A 20,988-nucleotide genomic window follows, 5' to 3' on the forward strand; every position below is an offset into this window, starting at 1 on the left:
TTAGAAAAGATAGCAGTAGTACAAGGGGGCACGATGGGCTCAAGCTCTGCCAGGGGAAATTGAAGTTGGAGAGCAGAAAGAAATTCTTTGCAGAGAGAGTGCTCAGGCATTGGAATGGGCTGCCCAGAGAGGGGGTGGATTCCCCATCCCTGGAGGTTTTTCAACTGAGATTGGCTGTGGCACTGAGTGCCATGATCTGGTAAAGGGACTGGAGTTGGACCAAGGGTTGGACTTGATGATCTTGGAGGTCTTTTCCAACCCAATCCATTCCATGATTCTGTGAAAATAAACTCTTTCACTTTTCATGCCCGTGCATTTGAGGGGGTCAATGTTGGCAGAGCTTATTGCCCTTAAGTTTGTACCCTGTGCCACTGCAGTGTGGGTGTGCTGAGGTCTGTCCTGAGCTGTGTGTGTAGCACAGGTGCTAAAACCACTTTAAGCTCAGTATCTGAGCAGAAGGAAGGATGTTAATGCACAGTTGCAGTGATGCATGACCTGCAGTCGAGATCTTAAGCTGTGGGTTTTTTTGAATGTCTGTGGCTGGTCCTGACAGCTGCCAGAGCTCCATTGTGGTGGGGGTTGAGTAGTTGCTTATTTATTACTTTTAAGACATAACCACCAGGCTGCAGAGAGGGGGGAATACTGTAAAAATGTAAATATTTAAATTTAATTTCCTTCTTTATCACTCTGCCCTCCCTCTTTCTGTTTGGGCGGGAGGATTTAAATAGGATAAGGCTGTTCAAGCAGCTTAACGTTCTGCTCTTGTGGTGGCCTCTTGTCCTTCCTTCCTCAGCAGAAGCCTCTCACTTTCAAAAGAAATACAACTCTGTTGTATTGCACAACAGCTGCTGCTGTCCCTGCTAAAGGAAGATGGAAAGGGAATCCAGTAAACAAGGAGTGCTCCAGTCGTCCTTGGGGGTGGGAGGGTTGGCTGATGTTTGCAGTTGATTCAGCTTTCAGAATTACTCACTGTGGAATGAAACAGCTCATTTGTGTGGCTTTAAAACGGTGTGTGCCAGGTGAGTGATGCCCAGCTTGCTCCTTTGAGGTTGGAATGTGTGCAGGTGGCTTCAGGCCCCTGGGCAGTCCCTGTGGGTGCTGGACCTGGACGGTGCAGTGCCCTGCCCCTTTCCCTGGCACACAGCTCACCTGGGCTTTGTGCCTCTGACTGATCTTTCCAGAGCTGAGACTGAGCTCAGAGCCCAGCAGGGCTGCCCATGGGGCTGGGCAGGAGATGGCTGCGGGCTCTGGCTGGGGCAGCAGTGCCAGCGTCGCCTTCTGGCACAGCTGGGTGAGGAGCAGCAACGCAGCAAACCCTTTGGAAGGCTTTAGGAAAGGATCAAAAGCACCTCTGCACCCTTGGGAAGTCGTTTTCCTACCTGGACCTGGCTCCACGTGCGCTGTTTGTTCTGTGGGTTTGATCCAGCCGCTGTCTGAACTCACCTGAATCTTTGCTCTGTGTGTGTCTTTGCTGAAGGTTCTGTCTTTTCTGGAGAACACTCCTGTGCAGTTGGCTTTGAACTATCCACACAGGGCTTGCTGGCCAGAAAAATTGATGTGTTTTTATTTAAGGTGATTAAAAAAATAACCAAAATTGGGATTTTGGTAAATAAGTGACATTAAAATTTCTTCAAGCCTATATCTGCATATGTGGTAATGTGGTAAACTCTGGGCAAAAAATGTGATGTTTTTGTGTCCTTGAGGATTTTCACCTGCTGGAAATGAGGGGAGTTTGGTCTTGCAGTCAGTTCTTTCTGCATAGATTGTGGTCATCTCCTGACAAACATCTCCAGGTGGTGTCTGGTTCACTGGTGAACATGCAGAACTGAAGACTGGGTAGATTATAGCACCTAATTTTTAGCTGGTGGGTTTTTCTGTGCATTGGCTCTCCATGGTTGTGAGCTGAGCTGCTGTCACTTTGTTTTCTTTGACCTCAGCCTTAGAACTCAGTGCTTTCTTTCTCAGCCTTCACAGGCTGCTCCTGTGCCTCGTGACTAAACTCCCAGTGTTTGGAAGGAAGCACCAGTGGAAAAAAAAAAACTACACAGAATTATTCCTATTTCTTTCTGTATATAGGAAGTGGTGGTTTTCTTTGGGAGACTGTTTTCTGCAGAATTCCCTGCCACATCTCTAGTGCCCTGGAGATGTGTAATTACAATTTGGTGCTACAGTCCAAGGAAACTTATCCTCCTTTGTCCTTCAAAGGACTGAGTAGTTTTCCTGGTGTGTCTTGGGGCAGTGGCTGAGCTGTGAGTGAAAATATATGAAAAAGAGTGAGCCCTGAACCTCAGTCTTGCAGAAATGGGTGTCTGGATAACTGTTAGTGATGTACCTTATCTTGTGTTTTATTTTCAGTTGCTCTTCTACAACGGGTAGCAGAATTGGAAAAGGTCAATGCAGAATTTCTGCGCACAAAGCAGCAACTTGAGCAGGAATTTAATCAAAAGAGAGCAAAATTTAAGGAGTTATACCTGGCTAAGGAAGGTAAGTCTTCATTTCTCTTCAACCCTGTATGAAGAATAGTCTTTTAAACAGATATAGTAAGAACATAAGAGAGAAACAGTAAAATTCAGCTGGTGGCTCTTTAGCTTCCTGGAATGAATTTTTAGAATTAAATTTAAAGATTTGCCTGCATGGGGGGGAGTCAGAGCAACTTGATGTCATGCAGAAACACCACCACTGAGTTTGATCCTGCCTGAATTCACCGTGTGCTTGTTCTCTGTGAGCTGCAGCTGCTCTGGGAAGTGGCAGGACATAGCCTGGCTGCTCTGCTGTTTGTACTTCGTGGCCAGTTCTCTGTGTAGCCTTAATTTGTCTTAAATTTCCATCTGAGGTAGGCTGGAAGCAGGGAAACATCATAAAAGTTTTAATACCAGCCAAGGGCATCATTTCAATAACACAATTTATAGGAAAATTTGAACCGTATGAGCTCAAATACCTGATGAAGAATTGGAGAGTAGAGATTGCTGTTCTGAGGGCCAAATTGATTTATTTCTATTTTTGGTGATTTTTCTGTCTTTAACATATGAAAGCAGAGCCAAAAAATAATGCATTAAGACTGCAACTGCTGTATAAGCTTATGAGAGCAGAAATACAACAGGCATAATGAAGATCAGATCATACAGCAAGCCTGTTCCTTGGTGTTTTAGCAGCTGGATGAAAGGAAATGGAAGATATGCAAGACACTCCTGATGAGATCAGCAATAGTTCTCCCATTTCAGAACAGTCAAAAAATAGAAAATAAAATAAATTGTGACAAAGAAGAAAAAAAAAAGAAAACAACAAACGAACTTTCCCATGTAGTGAAGCGAAAGGACACCAGAGGAGAATATACAAGCAATTACTTTTCATTTTTTATTTTTTTCTTTTGCTTCACTGTCTCCAAGGCTCTTTCTTAAATGTACTTTGTGACTGTTAAAACTCATCCATAACACTGTTGTTTGAAAACTAAATAAATGCTACGGAGACTTGGGGTTTTTACACAAGGATTAATGCCCTTTTGAGCACCTGATTAGCTCTGGGTTTCATGTTCTCTCTCAAGGGGTGGGAGCATCAGGATTGTTTTTTGGCACTGAGGGAGATGCATGGAGGTATCTTGGTGTTTGTTGTGTGCAGGGGCCAGATGTTTCTGCTAAAAGTGAAACACTCTATATGGGCATAAAACTGTATTTTGTATTAATGCTTTTGGAATTAATTATATAATATATACCATCCAGGGCTGTTTGTTTGAAATGAACCCAAAACTCAGGAGGATAATGTGAAATTACTTTAATTTCTGTTTGTGGTTGCAACAGCTCAAGAAGTGGGTGTTCCATTGAATCCCTTTTGTTGGTAGGTCAGTGTTAGCAAAGTCATGGTAAAGAGCAGGTCAGTCTGCAGAGTTCTCTTGTGTGGCCTCCATGAGGTGGAGCATTTCTGTTGAAGAAATATGAAGTGTTCTATCCAAATTCAGAACCAAGTTGGTGCCAGAAGTGGGAGAAAGACTGTCTTCCTGTCTGTTTTTCTTACCTTTTCAAGATTCTTTACCAGAATGTGTTATAAAATGAGAACTTAAAACTTGGTTGTAATAATGCCAAGGTCATGGGTTCAATCCCCTGTGTCGGCCTTTGACTTAAGAGTTGGACTCGATGATCCTTGTGGGTCCCTTCCAACTCAGAATAGTCTGTGATTCTGATGATCCTTGTGGGTCCCTTCCAACTCAGAATAGTCTGTGATTCTGATGATCCTTGTGGGTCCCTTCCAACTCAGAATAGTCTGTGATTCTGATGATCCTTGTGGGTCCCTTCCAACTCAGAATAGTCTGTGATTCTGATGATCCTTGTGGGTCCCTTCCAACTCAGAATAGTCTGTGATTCTGATGATCCTTGTGGGTCCCTTCCAACTCAGAATAGTCTGTGATTCTGATGATCCTTGTGGGTCCCTTCCAGCTCAGAATAGTCTGTGATTCTGATGATCCTTGTGGGTCCCTTCCAACTCAGAATAGTCTGTGATTCTGATGATCCTTGTGGGTCCCTTCCAACTCAGAATAGTCTGTGATTCTGTGATTCAACTAAGTAAAAGCACAGTTCACTTTCATCAGGTGCATTGTATCTGCAGTGTCTGCTTTGTGGCTGTGTCCATGAGAAGACACTTCTTTAATAAAAGACAAGGGCAAGCAAAGTAAAGCAGCAGCATTGCCTAAAGATTCCTGCCAACAACTTTTGTTCAGTTATGGAGATGTTTAATATCAGTGTTTTAATATCAGTGCTGCCTTCCCTCCCTTGTTGGAGTTCTGTGCTTTGCCATAGCAACTCCAAGAGCTCTCCAGGTGGAATTTATTAATCATGCTGAATCCTCTCCTTCCTGCAGAGGACCTGAAAAGGCAGAATGCAGTGCTGCAGGCAGCCCAGGATGACCTGGGCCAGCTGCGGACACAGCTGATGGAGGCGCACGCAGAGATGGAGAACATCAAAGCCATTGCTACAGTGTCAGAGACCACCAAGCAGGAGGCCATCGATGAGGTGAAGAGACAGTGGCAAGAAGAAGTAGCTTCACTACAGGCCATTATGAAAGGTAACAAGCAGCAAGCTGCTGAGAGCAGCCCCCTCCTCAGGGGTTTGTGCCTGCTTTTGCATGGAATGTGGATGGCTGCTTGTCATGGCTTGGCAAAACTGGGCTGTGGCACTGCCTGGTGAAGTTGTGGTTCTCAAGTGTGTGGAAAGGAGCTTGGTGGGGTTTGCTGTCAGCTTGAGGGCAGAATTTAGAAGGAATCAGTGCAATGGCAACTCTCATGTTTATGCAAAGCCTTTTTGAGGGACTTTGAGTGTGGGGCTTCATCCTTCCATGAAGATAAAAGGATGGTGCTTGCAATTTGACAAGTCTGAAAACAGCTTTAGGCTGGCAGCATGATTGTCCTCTGCTGTGTGAACACAGTTCTGCTCTCACACACTCAGGTGTCCCTCCAGCACTATCCCTTGGCTCTGTATCAGTCCTGGGTTCTTTTTTTGCTATATTTGGGTGCTGCACAGCTGTTGCCATTTCTGAGATAAAGTGCAAGGAACAAAAGGCAGGATACAGGCTGGGAACAGACTGTTGTCACAACTCTCTCTTTTTTGAAAGGTTCACAAACAGGGTCACACTATCCTGTTGGCTGTAGGCAGTTCTTCCATCACCTGACTCTGCTTTTCACCCAGAAAGCACAAACTTCATGTATATTGAGTACACAAAGGGCTGTTTATTTATGATCTACATAGATACATGAACCTGGATTAAGGCTCAGTTGTGCCAGCTGCTGTCCCTGTGTAAACACAGCTCCTTACCTGGGGGGGAACTTTAAATCATAGGAAAATAAAAGCTATGTGAGAAGTTTCAATTTCTTTGCATTTTGCAGTAAATAAGTAAGGTTTTGGTGGTTTGTTTGCATGATGTGCTTCGAGGTACAAAATGTGCTGCTAAATGGGCTGATGGTCATGTACATTACTTGGAAATTAGGAGTCACCCAGCTTTGAGGGCTTGTTTGTTTGTGTTCTAGTGTTGATACAAATTGAGATTCAGTTCCTTTGGATTTTTTACTGATGTATTTGGGTTTTGGGGCAAGAGTCAAAGGGAGGGAGAGTTCATGGTTGTCAATTATAATAAATCACTGGTTGTTTGGAGATGGAGTTCCCAAAGCTCTGTTCATTAACTTCCACTGCAAGTAAGTTTGCAAATGCTGTTTTGCAGAGACTGTCCGTGACTATGAGCTCCAGTACCACCACAGGCTGGAGCAGGAACGAGCTCAGTGGAACCAGTACCGGGAGAACGTGGAGCGGGAAATAGCGGAGCTGAGGCGGCGCCTGTCCGAGGGGCAGGAGGAGGAGAACCTGGAAAATGAAATGAAAAAGGTACCCTGCAATCCAGTTCTTCAGTTCCTGCTGAAGGATACACTTGTGGTGTTATGCCCGAGTTCTTTTCCATGCCTGCTGTAGTTGCTCAGCAGTTCACACAGCCTCGTTCTGCCAACTTCCAGCCTTTGTTCTTGGAAGTCATCCTGACCTAATGCTGCATTTGAGTCATGAAGGCTTTGTTTGTACCCAATTATGTGGATTCAGTGAGAGGATTGTACCTGAGGAGGTGATGAAGTTTCACCTCCAGCTTGTGAAGTCCCTTGTCATAACATCAAATGAGCTCCAATAAAATCACCTGTAGATTTTTCTGCGTTGGCTGCAGTTTTATAAAATCCCCCTGACCCTTCTGCACATTTATTCCTTTTCTGAGATCTTAGAAATTTTCTGTGCCCATTAAAAACCTCAAAATATCTCAAATGTCCTTCCTCTTCTCTAAATTGAACCATGTTTGTGCATCCCAGGACTACTGGCTTCCTATGAAGTACAGAACTGCTGTCACAAAACAACAGGCTCTGGATGATGAAAAATAATTGCATGGAGTATGGACAGATTTTGTTGTAGTTGTTCAGAGATCTGTGACTAAGAAAAGTTCATAGAAGTAGATTGAGGTGCCTTGCCTTGAGTTTGGATTTTTACTTTTTCTGTTGGCCGTTGAAGATTTGGTGGGTTTGAGGCAGGAAGGAAATTTAACCTGTCATAACAGGTCAGTGTTTTGTAATCTTTGTTTATCTTGTTATAAAAACCTGCATTTAAGTGAATTTGTCTTCCCAATAGGCTTACTGTTGTCTTCAAGTTATTGTAGGGCAATTTTAAAGCAATGACTTAACCTGGGTTCAATAAGGGAGTAGCCAACATCTGATAACTGCACATCACTGCATTTCCTTGTCTCTTGCTGTCAGCAGAGGAAGTGGAGTATTGAATATCACAAACATTCCCCAGAAGAAGCATTTTAACTGTTTTTACTGTGTTATGGCCAGCAATCAGTGCTGCAAAAGGGAATTCTTTGTCTGGGACTTAGAGATTCTTGACTATTGCCATTTGTAGCTGTGTCATTGCTGTTGCTGGTCAGTGGGACTGCTCTTCATGTAGTCCTGATTTCCAGTGTTCTGCCAACAGAAGTCCTGCCACTGGAATCTTAAGACACAGACTGTTTTTAAGAGAAGGTTTTAGCCTTATTAATAGAAAAAAAAAAGACTCTGAAGCTGGAAGGAATGGTCAGAGTAGGATCAGTGTGGTAGTTTTGTAGAAACAACCCAGAAGATGCAAAGTTCATGGTGTAGAAGTCCTGGCAGTGCCATCCCAACTAACTGCCAATAAGCTTTTTCAGAAAACAATCTCAAACTGATGCAGGTTTTTAGTCTGTAAGCTGGAGCTGCAAGTTGCTGACATGACAGCACAGCTCACCTAAACTCAGTGGCTTTAGTACAGAAGTTCAGTAGAGCAAATAAATAGCATTTTCAACTATACCCTTTAAAAAATAAAATAAATATCCCTGGTGATCCTAAAGGAAAAGGTGTTCAGTTTATTAATCTCTGATTAATATGAGCTTGGAAGGCTTTCTAGGCCTGTGAGACAGAGGAACATGTACTTTATGTAACAGGAGAGGGAGGGGGAAATCTGGTCTTCAGAGTGCAGCTTGAAATAATTGCTTAAACTGCTTTGCATGGGGTTTTAATCTTCTTTGTCATTATTAAACCTGTGAGGTCTTTCCTCAGGGAGACTAAGAATTAGAGCAAAATTAGGAAAAGGACATTTGATTTTACCTAAAAACAAACAAGCAAATCCCAAGCCCATAAAAAGCTGTGTTTGGCCAGCAAAATAATGAATATTCAATGTGAAAGGAGGAATTTTCTTGATCACTTGGGATGTGCTATTTGAAGACTTGTGATCAATTCCTCCTGTGAAATGGCATTTCCAGCCAACACTGTTCTATTTATCCTCCACCTTTATCTGCTCCACTGGAAGGGTGGATTTATTTTATTTTAAAGCAAAGCATAAACTTGTAGAGAGCTTTTAAAAATATCTTCATCTTGTAGCCAGTTCTGAGGAATCCACAAACATCACAAAGGAGTAACAGTGATCACAAAGGTTATAAGTAGATGCTATGCCAGCATAAAAAGTATCCCATTTCTAAAAAGCAGCAGAAAACCATCCCATTGTCTGGAATTGTCCATGAGAGGTGAGAGGATTGGGCAGAGCAGAGGTGATTGTGAGCCAAGTGTTTCAGTGCAGGGCACTGGATAATATCTCTGTGCAATTGTGTTCAAACTGACTATAAAATTCATTTAAACTACAAAGAAAACCCATGAAATTTCATCCCATGCCCACATATTTGCTAACAATTATGCTTATTGTCTGCATACTTTTCCCCCTTGAAAGAGATGGAGAGTAGATGACAAATGCATTTATAAATTCTGTAAATATCTCTCTGAATTTTAGGTGAGTTTGTTTGTTTGAGTGAACAGATTTGGTATGTCAGACCTCCAGTGTGCCTGTAGTTTGTCCTGGCTTGGGAGCACATGGAGTTGGGTGGGCATTGTTTGGATAAACACCCTATTTGGGGCTGTATTTCTTACATGTGACCATTTTGTCAGAGGTATCCAGGTCTCTCCTGCAATATTTGGCATTGCTGAGCATCCTCTTGTCACAGCTGTTTGGTGGAACCCATGCTGTGGTCTGGAAGCAGCTCTTTTGCTTCTTCATGTAAATATGTTTCAGATTGCAAGTTGCTAATTTCTGTAGAAAATCTGTGTTTTCAGTGCTTTTTTTTCCTAAGAAATCTCTGCTGAAAACTTTGTATTCTTCATCTCCCTTCCCAACTCAAAAAAGGTAAATCCCTTGGCCTAATGATTGACACTCTTGCCTAGTGAGTGATTCATCTTCCAGAAAACTTCCTGGTGGTTTATAAAAAGCTGTTTTGCTGATGGGTTGTATTTCCAGGTGGGTTTGGGGTTTTTGTTTTACAGATGCTAAAACAATCTGCCTTAGCAGCAGGTCCTTCCAGCAGGTTCTCTGACCACTGGGCTCCCTCTGGATCCCTTGGTGGGATGAGTTGCCCACTGGCAAAATTAGGCTGATCTTTTTAAACTCAGGCCTCATTTTCTGTTCAGGAATGATCTGTTTTGCTGTTGGAGCTGTGATGGATATAAATACTCTTCTTAGCACAGTTGTGTCAAACTCTGAGTAGCAAAAGTCTGCAGAGCAGGTATTTTCCATACAGAGAGAGCAGGAAAGGACAAACCTCCTGTTCTGAAGTTGTGCTTATTACTCAGGAGAGGGGAAATTGGAAGGGGAGAGTAATCTGATTTCTGTGACAGAGTTGGCCATAAAATCTGATATACACTGAGCTACTTTGGTTGGTAATGACAAAGAACAGAGGAATAAATTTAGAGGGACTTTAAAAGACTTAGTCCTGCTTTAAAGAGAAATTCTCAGCTTGTGTCTGTGTGTTTTCCACTGGTCTCATTTTTAAGGAACAAACTCAGTATAATGTTACCTGAGATTTCTCCAGTCAGGATTTTGTTGCCCTGGAAATGGCTTGGACTCATTTTTAGCATTATCTCTCCAGTAGATCTCTCATGTTGATCCCTCACAGCATGTCCTGGGGGAAGCAGGTTTTACTGGGACAGAAGTGGTTTGGGCTCTTGGGTTTTGGTTAAGGAATAAGGAAATATGATCATATGTAAAACTGTGGCCTTTGGCAGCCAAGTTGGTTTGACAAAATGTTAGAAGGAAATAAACATTTTAAGTGTCACACCTCTGGAAGAGCCTGAATAACACCTTGCAGCACAGGAAATGTGATGCTGTGGCACCTCTTGCCATGTGTAACAGGACCTTTAAGCAGCATTTTTCAACAGGAGAGATGCTCTCATTTTATTAGATGGGTGAGTGGGAACTTCAACCTCAATTTGGGAGCCTCAGTGATTCTCCTTCCCCCCAGGGGCAGCCCCAGTGTCCAGCACTGCTTTGTTAGCAGGTAGAGCCTGTTCTGAGTGTCCAGCTCTGACCTTTCCTACAGATCTCACAATATGTTGCAACCCACAGAGTCAAACTTCAGCTCTGTTTACCAAGCAGTAAAACCTGGAGTGGTTTTTCTTTCAGTGGAATTTGATACAGTTTTTTCTTTCCAGTTGGTTGCTGTTCACAGCCTGTTTTTTCTGCTTTCAGAGAACTTTCTGGCTGTTTCTCTGGAGTGATGAGTTCCTTCATGGATGCATTTGTTGCTCTGTGTTCAGTGTTGAAACCAGACTTGCAATGAAGTATTCCTGGAGTTATCTTGAATAATTAGCAAAGAGCATCTTCAGCAGTCCAGAAAATGCTGGGCCATATTTAGTCCATACGGTGGCATTAAATGAATGGAACTGATACAATAAATGAAATATAAAACACCCTTTGAAGTGGAACTCCTGTTCCTGCCTGGTTAAAAATTGTGACTGCTGAGCTGCTGGCTCTGCAATGGCAGGGTCTGGGTGTGCAGGAGCAAAGTCACATGGCCCTGGTATTGAATTCCCTCCCTGTGACATCCCCTGCTCTGCTCAGGGCTTTATTGGCACTCAGCAGTGACAAAATGCAGCAGGAGGAGATGCCAGGAAATGACAGGAAAATGAAAGGAAGGGCATTTAAGAACTGGGGATGTCAGGGCTACCCTTTGACAGGTGCAATTCTGGGCTTCAACCCTGAATGCTATTTCTCATTTTAATTCTTGTGGGTTTTACCTGGCTCTTTCTCTCTTTTTTCTCTCCTTGCATCACTCTCTGTTGTCCTTTGATCCTCCCAGAACTACTTTGTGCAAAAATCACAGGGTTTGTGCTAAATTGTCTATACATAGTTTGAAATATTTGGTACAGGAGCACCAAAACATGATGCTACATAGTAGTAATTTAAAGCTGAGAGATGATCTTCCAAAACAGAACAAAGCTGTGCTATGTGTTGTTTTGCAGATCTTTTTAATTTCCTAAGTAAGTGACTGCATGGCCAGTTCCTCACCATGCAGTTCTTTTGGGATTTTTTATCTGTGCTGTGCAGGTTGTAGGACAGTTAGGCCTTTAATAACAGAAAATTGCACATATTCTGAATTGCTTGATCCATAAATTTAATCCCAGGCATCAACAGTCATAGATTTGCCAACATTCTCTTCTGAAGCAGATATTTGTGGCCTCATCCACACCTGGATGTCAAATTTAGTTGCCTTCTGTGAATGGGGTAATACCAGCCTGTTGGCACAGAGGTGGCTGCTGAACTAAATAAATAGCAGTGGGAGTGAAAGTGGAACTTTAGGCAGCTCTTTTTGTTGATGTAGAGATTTTCTCTGAATGTCTCCAGTAATGGAAACTGTTGTGGTGACAACTGTGATGTTACAATTTATTGCCTTGACTTCAGGCCCAGGAAGATGCTGAGAAGCTGCGCTCGGTGGTGATGCCCATGGAGAAGGAGATTGGAGCCCTCAAGGAGAAACTGGCAGAAGCTGAAGAGAAAATAAAGGAGTTGGAAGCATCCAAGGTGAGGTGGAGCTGTAACTGGACCCTCATTTATGTCTTGCAACATGCTAGTTTGGTGCAGATAAGTCAGATTTGTAGGGATAGAAAGGTGTGTTGTGGAACTCTTTGTGCCCCATAGATCTTCTCTCCTGTAACTCAAAGGACATTTTTGGCCTTCATATAGTCATCCATTGTTGTTTTGGGGATTGCAGTGTGTTTGTGATCAGTGCTTTGAATAAATTGCATGGCTTCAAAAAACCCTAAAAAAACCCCCTGCTTTGCCCCTCTCTGGCAGCCTGGCCTTTATATTATTGTCACACTTGGAGCCACTGAGACTCTGGGAGTCAGAGTTTTCCATTTCAAAGGCTGGAGCAGGTGGAAGAGTTGGAATCCTGGGACAGGAGAGACTGTCCCCACCATCAGTGGCAGTGGGAGCCCCAGGGCTGTCCTGATCTCTGGGCTGGCATTGGTGCCATTCAGCCCGTGGTGAGGAGGATGAACAGCAGCTCTGTGGAGCCACTCAGGAACTGCCTGAAGGCTTTTGTTTCCTCTAAGATAAATCCTCCTGTGATTTGTGACTCAGCAAACCACAACACTGAGCAGTGCCATAAAGAGGCTTTCAGTCTGTTCCTTGTTCCAAGGTGGGAGCTGTTTCTCCATCACCTCTGACAGATGTTTACATAACCCTGTCCTAAAAGGTGCTCGTGGAGCTTCTGCAGGGCTTTGTTAGTTTTTGGTTAGCTTTGCTATTTCAAAAAACAAGAACAAAACTAAATACATTTCTTCAGGATTCTCTTTGCTGACAGGTTTTCCTTTGTTTTTGCAACATTGCATGAGTTTGAATGTTTCTTTTCTTATCTGTCCCTGTCTCGTGTCTTCTTAGGCTTAGTCCAGGCTTGCCTCATAGTCATGTTTTCTGACTGCTGTTATTAATGTGGTTTAAACCATCTCCATGTCCTACTTTGCTGCTGGTTTATCAGCACAGATTAAAGAATTGCTTCTGTCTGCCTTCCTGAGATATTTGCCTCCTTTCCATGTCTCTGCTGTTGTGATCTTGCTCTTACAGCTGTGATACACTGAGAGGTTGAACTTAGCAGAGTTTTAATGAGTAATGTATTCAGAAATAAATGCAAACACCACTTGCACACTGGTAGTTGAATATTTTGGATTTCTGGAAATAACCTCCCCCTGTCCATTACCTGAACAGGCAACACTGTCACTCACAGACTGGAGTTGGACCAAGGGTTGGACTTGATGATCTCTGAGGTCTTTTCCAACCCAATTGATTCTATGATTCTAACAAGGAAATGCCTGAGGGTGTTCCCAGAGTGGGATGGTTGATTTCCCTGTTTCATGCAGGTTAAAGAACTGAACCATTATTTGGAAGCTGAGAAGTCGTGCAGGACAGACTTGGAGATGTACGTGGCTGTTCTCAACACACAAAAATCAGTCCTGCAGGAAGATGCAGAGAAGTTGAGGAAAGAACTTCATGAAGGTACCCACCTCCTTCATGTTAAACCTCTCCTTCTTTTACACTTAAGGATGCAAACCCCAACCTACCTGTTAATTATTTTCCTCATCTCTTCTTAGAATTGGATTTAAAGAAAGAGGGAGGGGGAAGCAACACTTTTAAATGTGAAAGGCATTAAAACATTTGCAGAAAAGTTGAATGTGGGGTTCTTTTATGATAGAGGAAAACAACAGACATGGATTTTCTCAAGGGATGCTGTTGAATTTCTGCTAAGTATTGCAACCTTCATTCTTACTGAGGTGATTGTACATGTGTCTTTTATGTGTGTATAATTATGAGAAGTATTTCCATCAAGTATTGATCTGGCTCCCTGAGGTGTGGCAGTGCTGAATGCTGGCCCAGCACTGAAAAAATAAACTATTAGAATTCCTGAATGAAGCTCAACATTAATCTTCTCACTGGGAAAATGTAAACTGTCAGTAATACATCCCTAATCACAGGCCAAGTTTGGTGATGAAGAAAATGTCATTTTTCATCCCAAACAGTTGTTGAACAAAGCCCTGACTGTTCTCCATTAGAACAATAATTACTTTTATCCCTGAAAACGCATCTCTTTGGGAAAGATGTTGAAATGACTCTGGTTCAGAGTGACTCTCTTTGTGCCCAGTTTGCCACCTCTTGGAGCAAGAGAGGCAGCAGCACAACCAGCTGAAACACACGTGGCAAAAAGCCAACGACCAGTTCCTGGAGTCGCAGCGGCTGCTGATGAGGGACATGCAGAGGATGGAGATCGTCCTGACCTCGGAGCAGCTCCGGCAGGTGGAGGAGCTGAAGAAGAAGGATCAGGTTAGTGCCTGCTTTCCTTCTTTCCCCTTTGGTTTTTGGCATGCTGGAGGTTTGTTGTGTGTAAGAGGTGTGGGAATTGCTTGTTGGAGATAAGTGTGTTAATGTTGCAGAAGGTGAGAGGTGACAGTTTGAACACAAACCTGCCCTTCGATGACACCTGAGAGGTGTAACAGAAATTCCCCATTTGGGCCAAAATTTTAATATTAATGTTGCAGTAACTTTGAGAGGGATGTTGACAACAGTTAAATGAAAAGGCAGTAATATCCAGAAATGAATCTTGGAGGAAGAAACAGTGATCTGTGAGGCAAAGCCTTTGGGTTAGGGATGTCAGGACAGCAAGTTTCACTTCTTGCTGGGTTTTCCAGTCTAATACATATCTCGGGCATAAATTAAGACCTTCATTTTAAATTACCTTTATGACTTAGTGATCTATGATGTCTTTCTTTGAATTCTTTTTCCTTCTATTCCATGGTTTAAAGTGATCAGGCACTTGCTTTTTTCACTTTGTTTTAATGTTCATGCTTGTAAATGGCTGCTGATGGGCCTTTAGAGATGCCCATATGTGTTATATATATATATATATTCTATACAATAGCCAATGTACCAGCTACTTCTGTTACTTATTTGGGAATCCCTATCAATAAGAATTTTGACCCAGGTAATATGTTCTTTGAATTAAATTATTCCAGAACATGAATCAGTCACAAAATTTGGAAGGTAAGTTCTCATTTAAGTCAGTTTGGGTGCCCTGTGGAATGAATACTATATTTTTTTAACTAAAAGAATATTTATGTGATAAACACTGGGATTTTAACCAAAATATTTTCTAGTGTCTTCTCTGTAACTTAGTTCATCATGGAAACTGTTGCTGTACCTACTATGGCAAAATTGAATCCCATTCTCCTCATGTCCTCCACTGACCACTGATTATAGGAAGAAGATGATCAGCAAAGGCTCAGCAAGACAAAGGAAGAGAAGCAAAAAGATTCAGATGATGAAACAAAAGCCTCATGTTCTCTGGCCCCTGAGGAAACCCTTACCCAGCTCTCTAATGAAGAGGTAAAACCATCACATCTTGCACTTGCACATTCCACAGGGTGTTAATTGCAAATACAAATGCAAAGTTACTTGTCCTCCACTCTCTGTAGCTTCTAATTCTTAGTAAGCAATAAAAAAACATCCTTGGAGGTGTATTGAATATATAAATTCTAATAAAGATTGGAAGAGAGATTCTAATATTCTAATAAAGATTAAAGAGAGGTGCCATTAAAATTGGTAACTTACCTTTTGCATTCTGGATTGGGAACTGCTGTTACATTCCCTTGGGCTTCATAACCACACACCAAAATACTCAGAATTAAGCCAATTATATCTGAACATTCAGTAAGTGTGTTGCAGCTACTTTGCTAAACTTCTTGTTGGATTCTGTACTTAACCATTTCACAGGGTCTGTTTTGGTTTTGTAAGTTAAAAAAATTACTGAAAACCCACCAATTTTTTGTGCTATAGAAGGTTATTTAAGCTTCAGGACACTTGGGAGTTTGCAGAGTGAACCAAGTGTTTTGCCTGGTTTATTTGTGCCTTTTGAAGGGAAAAAACCTATATACTTCCAGAGTCTGCCCTTTAGTTTTGTCAAGGATTTATAGCAGTTCAGAATGCAGAAATAACATCTAAATGTAGCTGAGATCTAGTTCTGCCCTTTTTCCTCTGTGTGTGAACTAACCCTTCTGTACCCAGGTATGGAAATGAGACACGTTGGGGGTGAACAAAAAATGTATCTTCTGGTGTCTTCTTTAATCTCAGTTCCTTTGGATATCCTTTAGTCCCTTAATCACAACATCTATTTAATTACAGGGGTTGTTCATAATGGAAAATTTTGGCCTAATTTCCAAAGTGTTTTGGCTTCATGTATGTCTTTGGTTTTGTTGTTATTTATGACCTTTTTAAGTGTACAGAATATGTTTGATGTGTGGTAATGAATCATATTATTGATCATGCCTTAGAACTTGTCATAATTCGAGCTCTGAGCTCTTCCCTGTTGGGCAGTTTGCAATTAAAACCAGATGATTTGTTAATATTTTCTTGGTTATCACCAAAGAGTTGTTTGAAGATGCAGTTTTATGTAAGTCTGTATTCTCTTTGCTCTTTTATTATGAACTATGAAAATATAAATATTATTGCCTAAAAATTATTAAACCCAGGCATTTGCAACATTCATAATCCAGTAGTACCTAATAAATATATATATTATAGGTTATAAGCACCTATATGAAGTGCCAGCAGCCTCTCTGCTGGCCCTATTTCAGAAATGATAATTTTTCAATGTTATTTTTCTTTCTGTGTCTAATGGCAAAGCAGAAGCACACAATGGATTGGAAGGTATTTTGAAAGCAGTCATATGCTTTTTAAATAAAGCTTTGCTGCTCTCTTCTCAGTGCTACAAAAAATAAAAATAGATCAAGAGGCTTAATGTGCCTGGTACACGTCACAGGACAGTTTGTGTGGCTTTTGGTGGTGGCCTTCCCCAGGATGCCTTTCTGTTCAAGCCCAGCATTTTCCCTCTTTGTTTTATTTTATGTCCAAATAATCTTGTGAAGAAAATATTTCAATATGGTGTCAAACACTCAAAGCAGAAGAAAGAAATAAAAGAAGAATATTCATTTGTCAGCATAGGGTGGATTTTAAGTGTCACTCTCCTTTTATCTTTCTGTTAAAGTGAAGTTTTTTGTTTTATGAAAGACTTGTATTTTAGTAGTGAATGTGAAGAATTTGCCTTCTGTTTTGTAGAGTAGAGCTGTAGAAGGGGTATTGCAAGTGTTTCTCTTCTGAGGAAGAAACATCTTGTTTCAAATATTGGAAGGTGGGAGGTGACTGTCCTTGCTTGTCTGGCAGGAAGACAGATTCTTACAAAAGCATTTTGTTAACAAAATATTCTTTTTCCCCCTTGTTTTATTGTTTTTTAATTCTAGTTGTCACATGTCAGATCCCTGTCCTTTCCTCTGCCATCTTAAGCTTGGAGATCAGCTGTTCTTGCCAAAGCCAGTTGAAATTGCCTTCCCCATGTCTGATTTGGTGTCCAGCATTCCTCCTGTACCTCACTGAAATGGAGCACTTACCCTTTTCCTCCTTGTTTTCCAGTCCCAGGTGCAGGTGAACAGCACCCACGGCTCAGTCCACTCCCTGGATGCAGACTTGCTGCTCTCCTCTGGAGAATCCTTCAATAAATCAGACACTGATATGTTTAAAGATGGACTGAGGAGAGCACAGTCAACAGACAGTCTGGGCACATCTGGATCCTTACAGTCCAAAGCTTTAGGATACAACAACAAGGCCAAATCTGCCGGGAACTTGGATGAGTCGGATTTTGGGCCGCTCGTCGGAGCAGATTCGGTCTCGGAGAACTTTGACACGGCTTCCCTTGGCTCTCTGCAAATGCCCAGTGGGTTCATGTTAACCAAAGATCAGGAGAAAGCAATCAAGGCAATGACTCCAGAGCAGGAGGAGACGGCCTCGCTGCTCTCCAGTGTCACCCAGAGCGTGGAGAGCGCCTACGTGTCCCCCAGCGGGTACCGCCTGGTCAGCGAGACCGAGTGGAACCTGCTGCAGAAGGAGGTGGGTCCCCTGCCCTCCCTGCCAGGGCACAGCTCTGCCCCCTTGTCTTCGCACACAGCCAGGTGTGAGAGGGAAGAGCAGGACACCATCACCTGCTCACTTGGTCTCACATCACTTCAAGCTGCTCTTCCCAAGTGCCTCCCAAGCCTGATCAGCAGAACTCCCTGAGGGCTCCAGGAAGATGTGGAGATGGAGCTCTTTGAAAGCATGAGCAGAGTCACAGAGTGGTTTGGGTTGAAAGGGTGGTTTGGGTTGAAAGGATCCTTAAAGACCATCTCATTCCACCCCCTGCCATGGGCAGGGACACCTTCCACTACCCCAGGTTGCTCCAAGCCCCATCCAACCTGGCCTTGGACACTTCCAGGGATGGGGCAGCCACAGCTTCTCTGGGCAAGAGCTGTAGGCAGCTCTTCACTTTCCCCTCTTGGAATGCCTCTGTAAAGCACTTCAGCTGCAAACAGTGTTCCCTGGCTCTGCTCATGGGACAGACACCTTCACTGAACACAGGACAGTTTACCCTTTTTGGGGGGACTGGCAGGGCTGGCTGTTGATCTCACAGTTATGTGGGAGGGTGAAAAACATGGGAGAAGTTAAAAGGAGAAAATGGGAAACTAAGGATAAAGTGTTATAGTAGGACTGGGGATGACAAGAAGAGGGCAGAGATTACCAGAAGGAGCAGAACTCACAGGGGTGCCAAGGGCTCTTCCTGAGGGTTGTGTGTGGGTGTGATTTGGAAATGAGCAGCCAAGATGTGCATAACACACAAAACTACCACAGGGGAAGCTTCAGGAAATTTTTAGGGACTTGCAGCATCAAAAACTGACTTCTGAGAGCAACAAGCAGCACATTAGACTAAGCCCTGTTCCAGTTTCTGTCTGGGTGACCAAGGAAATTGTTGCTTTTGGGTGCTCTGCCTGTCAGCTTTTCAGCAGTTTTGTGTGATGCCAGTTCAAAGCTTGCATTTGTTTTCCTGCTGAGAAGGGGAGTATTTGGGGTTCCTGTGGTTGTTCTTTCAGAGAAAGAGGCCAAGGGGCAACACTTTAAGGGGAAGAAAAGGAAGGGGAAGATGATGATCCATAGTGCATGAAAAGGAAGACAAGATGAGGGTAAAAAAAGAAGTGTAAGAATGAAGTGCAGGAGAAGAGGCCAGATAAAGGACAGATGAAATGAAGAACTAATGATACGTTTCTTTCCTTAACTTGTTGAAATTTAATTGAAGCTCAAATAATTTCTTAGGAGGTCTCACCAAACCTGTTGTAAAGTTGTGGTTTGTTTGATTTTTTTGTTTGGCTTTGTTTGTTTGGTTTGGTTTGTTTTTTTGTTTTCCTACTGATTTGTTGTGTCTGGAGAAATTCCAGCATCCTGATCTCAGATCTGAGTTAAATGCCCTACTCTTGAGTGTTTCCTTGCCCTGTTGACATCCTGATGGTGCTTTACTCCAACCCTTTCTTGGAATTCAGGGCAGAATCTGTTGCTTCCCACGTGTTTCTGGAGGCAGGACACACTCTGGGTGTGTGAATGCACTCAGTGTGGGTGGGACATGGAGCAGCAAACACAAACACAGTTTCAGCTCAAACCTGACTTGCAGCTGAATCTTTGCTGAAACTTCCATTTGTGCCCTTGGCCAAAACCATTCCAGCTCCAGCTGGCAGCAGCTTTACTCTGTTTCCACACCCCAGCACTTTGTCTTTCCTTTCCTCTATTGGGTTTCTTCATGTCAAAAGGACACCCTGAGTGACCTGATGAGCTCTCCAATGCCATGGGTTATTCCATGTGTGCTGGCAGTGGGACTCAGGCCAGGAAGAGCTGATATCCCACAGCTGACTGACGTTATCCTTTCCTTTTAGACCAACCTCATCTTGCCATTCCATGATTCTGCCCCTGCCTCTTCCCTGTGATATTTTGTGATCACACAGCACAGCTGAGAGGGTGTGGCATTCCTGCATTCCTTGAAGCCTCTTGTGGCCTTCCTGGCAGGTGCTAACTGTGTGTCCTGCAGGTGCAGAATGCAGGGAACAAGCTGGGCAGGCGCTGTGACATGTGCTCCAACTATGAGAAGCAGTTGCAAGGTATCCAAATCCAGGAGGCTGAGACAAGAGACCAGGTGAGATTTCTCTTCTTGCTTTAGTTTTTGAACTACTAAGGATGCAAAAACGAGCCATTCATTGACTTTAATTCAGCAATGTCAGCATACCTAAAATCTGGATAACTTCTGACATGGTAGTGACATGACCTGGTTTGTTATTATCGTGTGGGGTCACAAGCACCAGTGTACATATTTCTGAAGGGTTCACATTGAAGAACTACTTAATCTGGTGCCATAAAGTCACTGTCCTATAAAAAGTGTTATGCCCATGCTGAAGTCAGTATCTTTCATGATTTATATTTAAAAATGCTTGTCATGCATTATATTCTCTTATCTTTGACACTGGGAGAACTGTACACAGAACAGGACCTCATCCTAACAGCATAAAATGACTGTAGTGTCCTGGAGGACATTGGTTTCCTGCCATGTGCTGAAGAACAGTTTTCAGATGGGTGTGGAAGGCCTGAGTCACATTCTGCTTTGAAATAAGTGACTGAAGTCATTGCATGGCAATGGGCCAGTGCACTTTGGTGTCCCAGGTTTCCTGAGAGGGATAATCTGTGCTGGAGGCTCTTTCAGAAGGACAACAAAGGAGCTTCCGGGTTGCAGAGGATTTTTGAGGGATTTTTTGTGGTTTGGGGATGGGATGGAGTCCAGGAAATAAATGCTGCCCAAGAGAATGGAGAGTGAAATCATTTTGTTGTGCCAACACAGGTGAAAAAGCTGCAGGTGATGCTGAGGCAGGCTAATGACCAGCTGGAGAAGGCAATGAAGGACAAACAGGAATTGGAGGATTACATGAAACAAAGTGCTGAAGACTCTTCTAACCAGGTACAAGCATTTGGTAACTGAGGTGGGAGGAATATAGTTCTTCAAAAGTATTTAACAAGAACTCATCTTCTGTTGGATACAGAGGGACTGTTGACTGTAGAGGCAACACAAATGAGAATTTCTAGGATTAGTTTTGCTCCACCTGAGTCTGCACAGTTTCTAGAGAAATCTAACATGTCAATAATATCATGTTATCCAATTTTGGCCTTAGAATATCCAAATAAACTTCAGTGGATTGGTTGTAATTTCAAAGTGTTTATTAGTAATGATAACAGGCAAGAGAACCTCAGTGGTTATTTC

General features: G+C 42.8%; 1 protein-coding gene across 1 annotated transcript in view; it reads left to right on the top strand.

The window, feature by feature from the left end:
* RABEP1 (rabaptin, RAB GTPase binding effector protein 1) overlaps window positions 1-20,988 on the top strand; it is a 47,920-nt gene that overhangs the window by 15,711 nt on the left and 11,221 nt on the right. Inside the window, exons 2-11 of the mRNA XM_071575335.1 lie at window positions 2,356-2,484; window positions 4,849-5,052; window positions 6,202-6,362; window positions 11,745-11,864; window positions 13,202-13,337; window positions 13,981-14,159; window positions 15,093-15,218; window positions 17,298-17,771; window positions 19,771-19,875; window positions 20,572-20,688. Of these exons, the coding sequence (XP_071431436.1) occupies window positions 2,356-2,484; window positions 4,849-5,052; window positions 6,202-6,362; window positions 11,745-11,864; window positions 13,202-13,337; window positions 13,981-14,159; window positions 15,093-15,218; window positions 17,298-17,771; window positions 19,771-19,875; window positions 20,572-20,688 (1,751 nt within the window). The remainder of the gene's footprint in view (window positions 1-2,355; window positions 2,485-4,848; window positions 5,053-6,201; window positions 6,363-11,744; window positions 11,865-13,201; window positions 13,338-13,980; window positions 14,160-15,092; window positions 15,219-17,297; window positions 17,772-19,770; window positions 19,876-20,571; window positions 20,689-20,988) is intronic.

Source organism: Pithys albifrons, chromosome 21, assembly GCF_047495875.1.
Source record: "Pithys albifrons albifrons isolate INPA30051 chromosome 21, PitAlb_v1, whole genome shotgun sequence".
Lineage (NCBI taxonomy): Eukaryota > Metazoa > Chordata > Aves > Passeriformes > Thamnophilidae > Pithys > Pithys albifrons.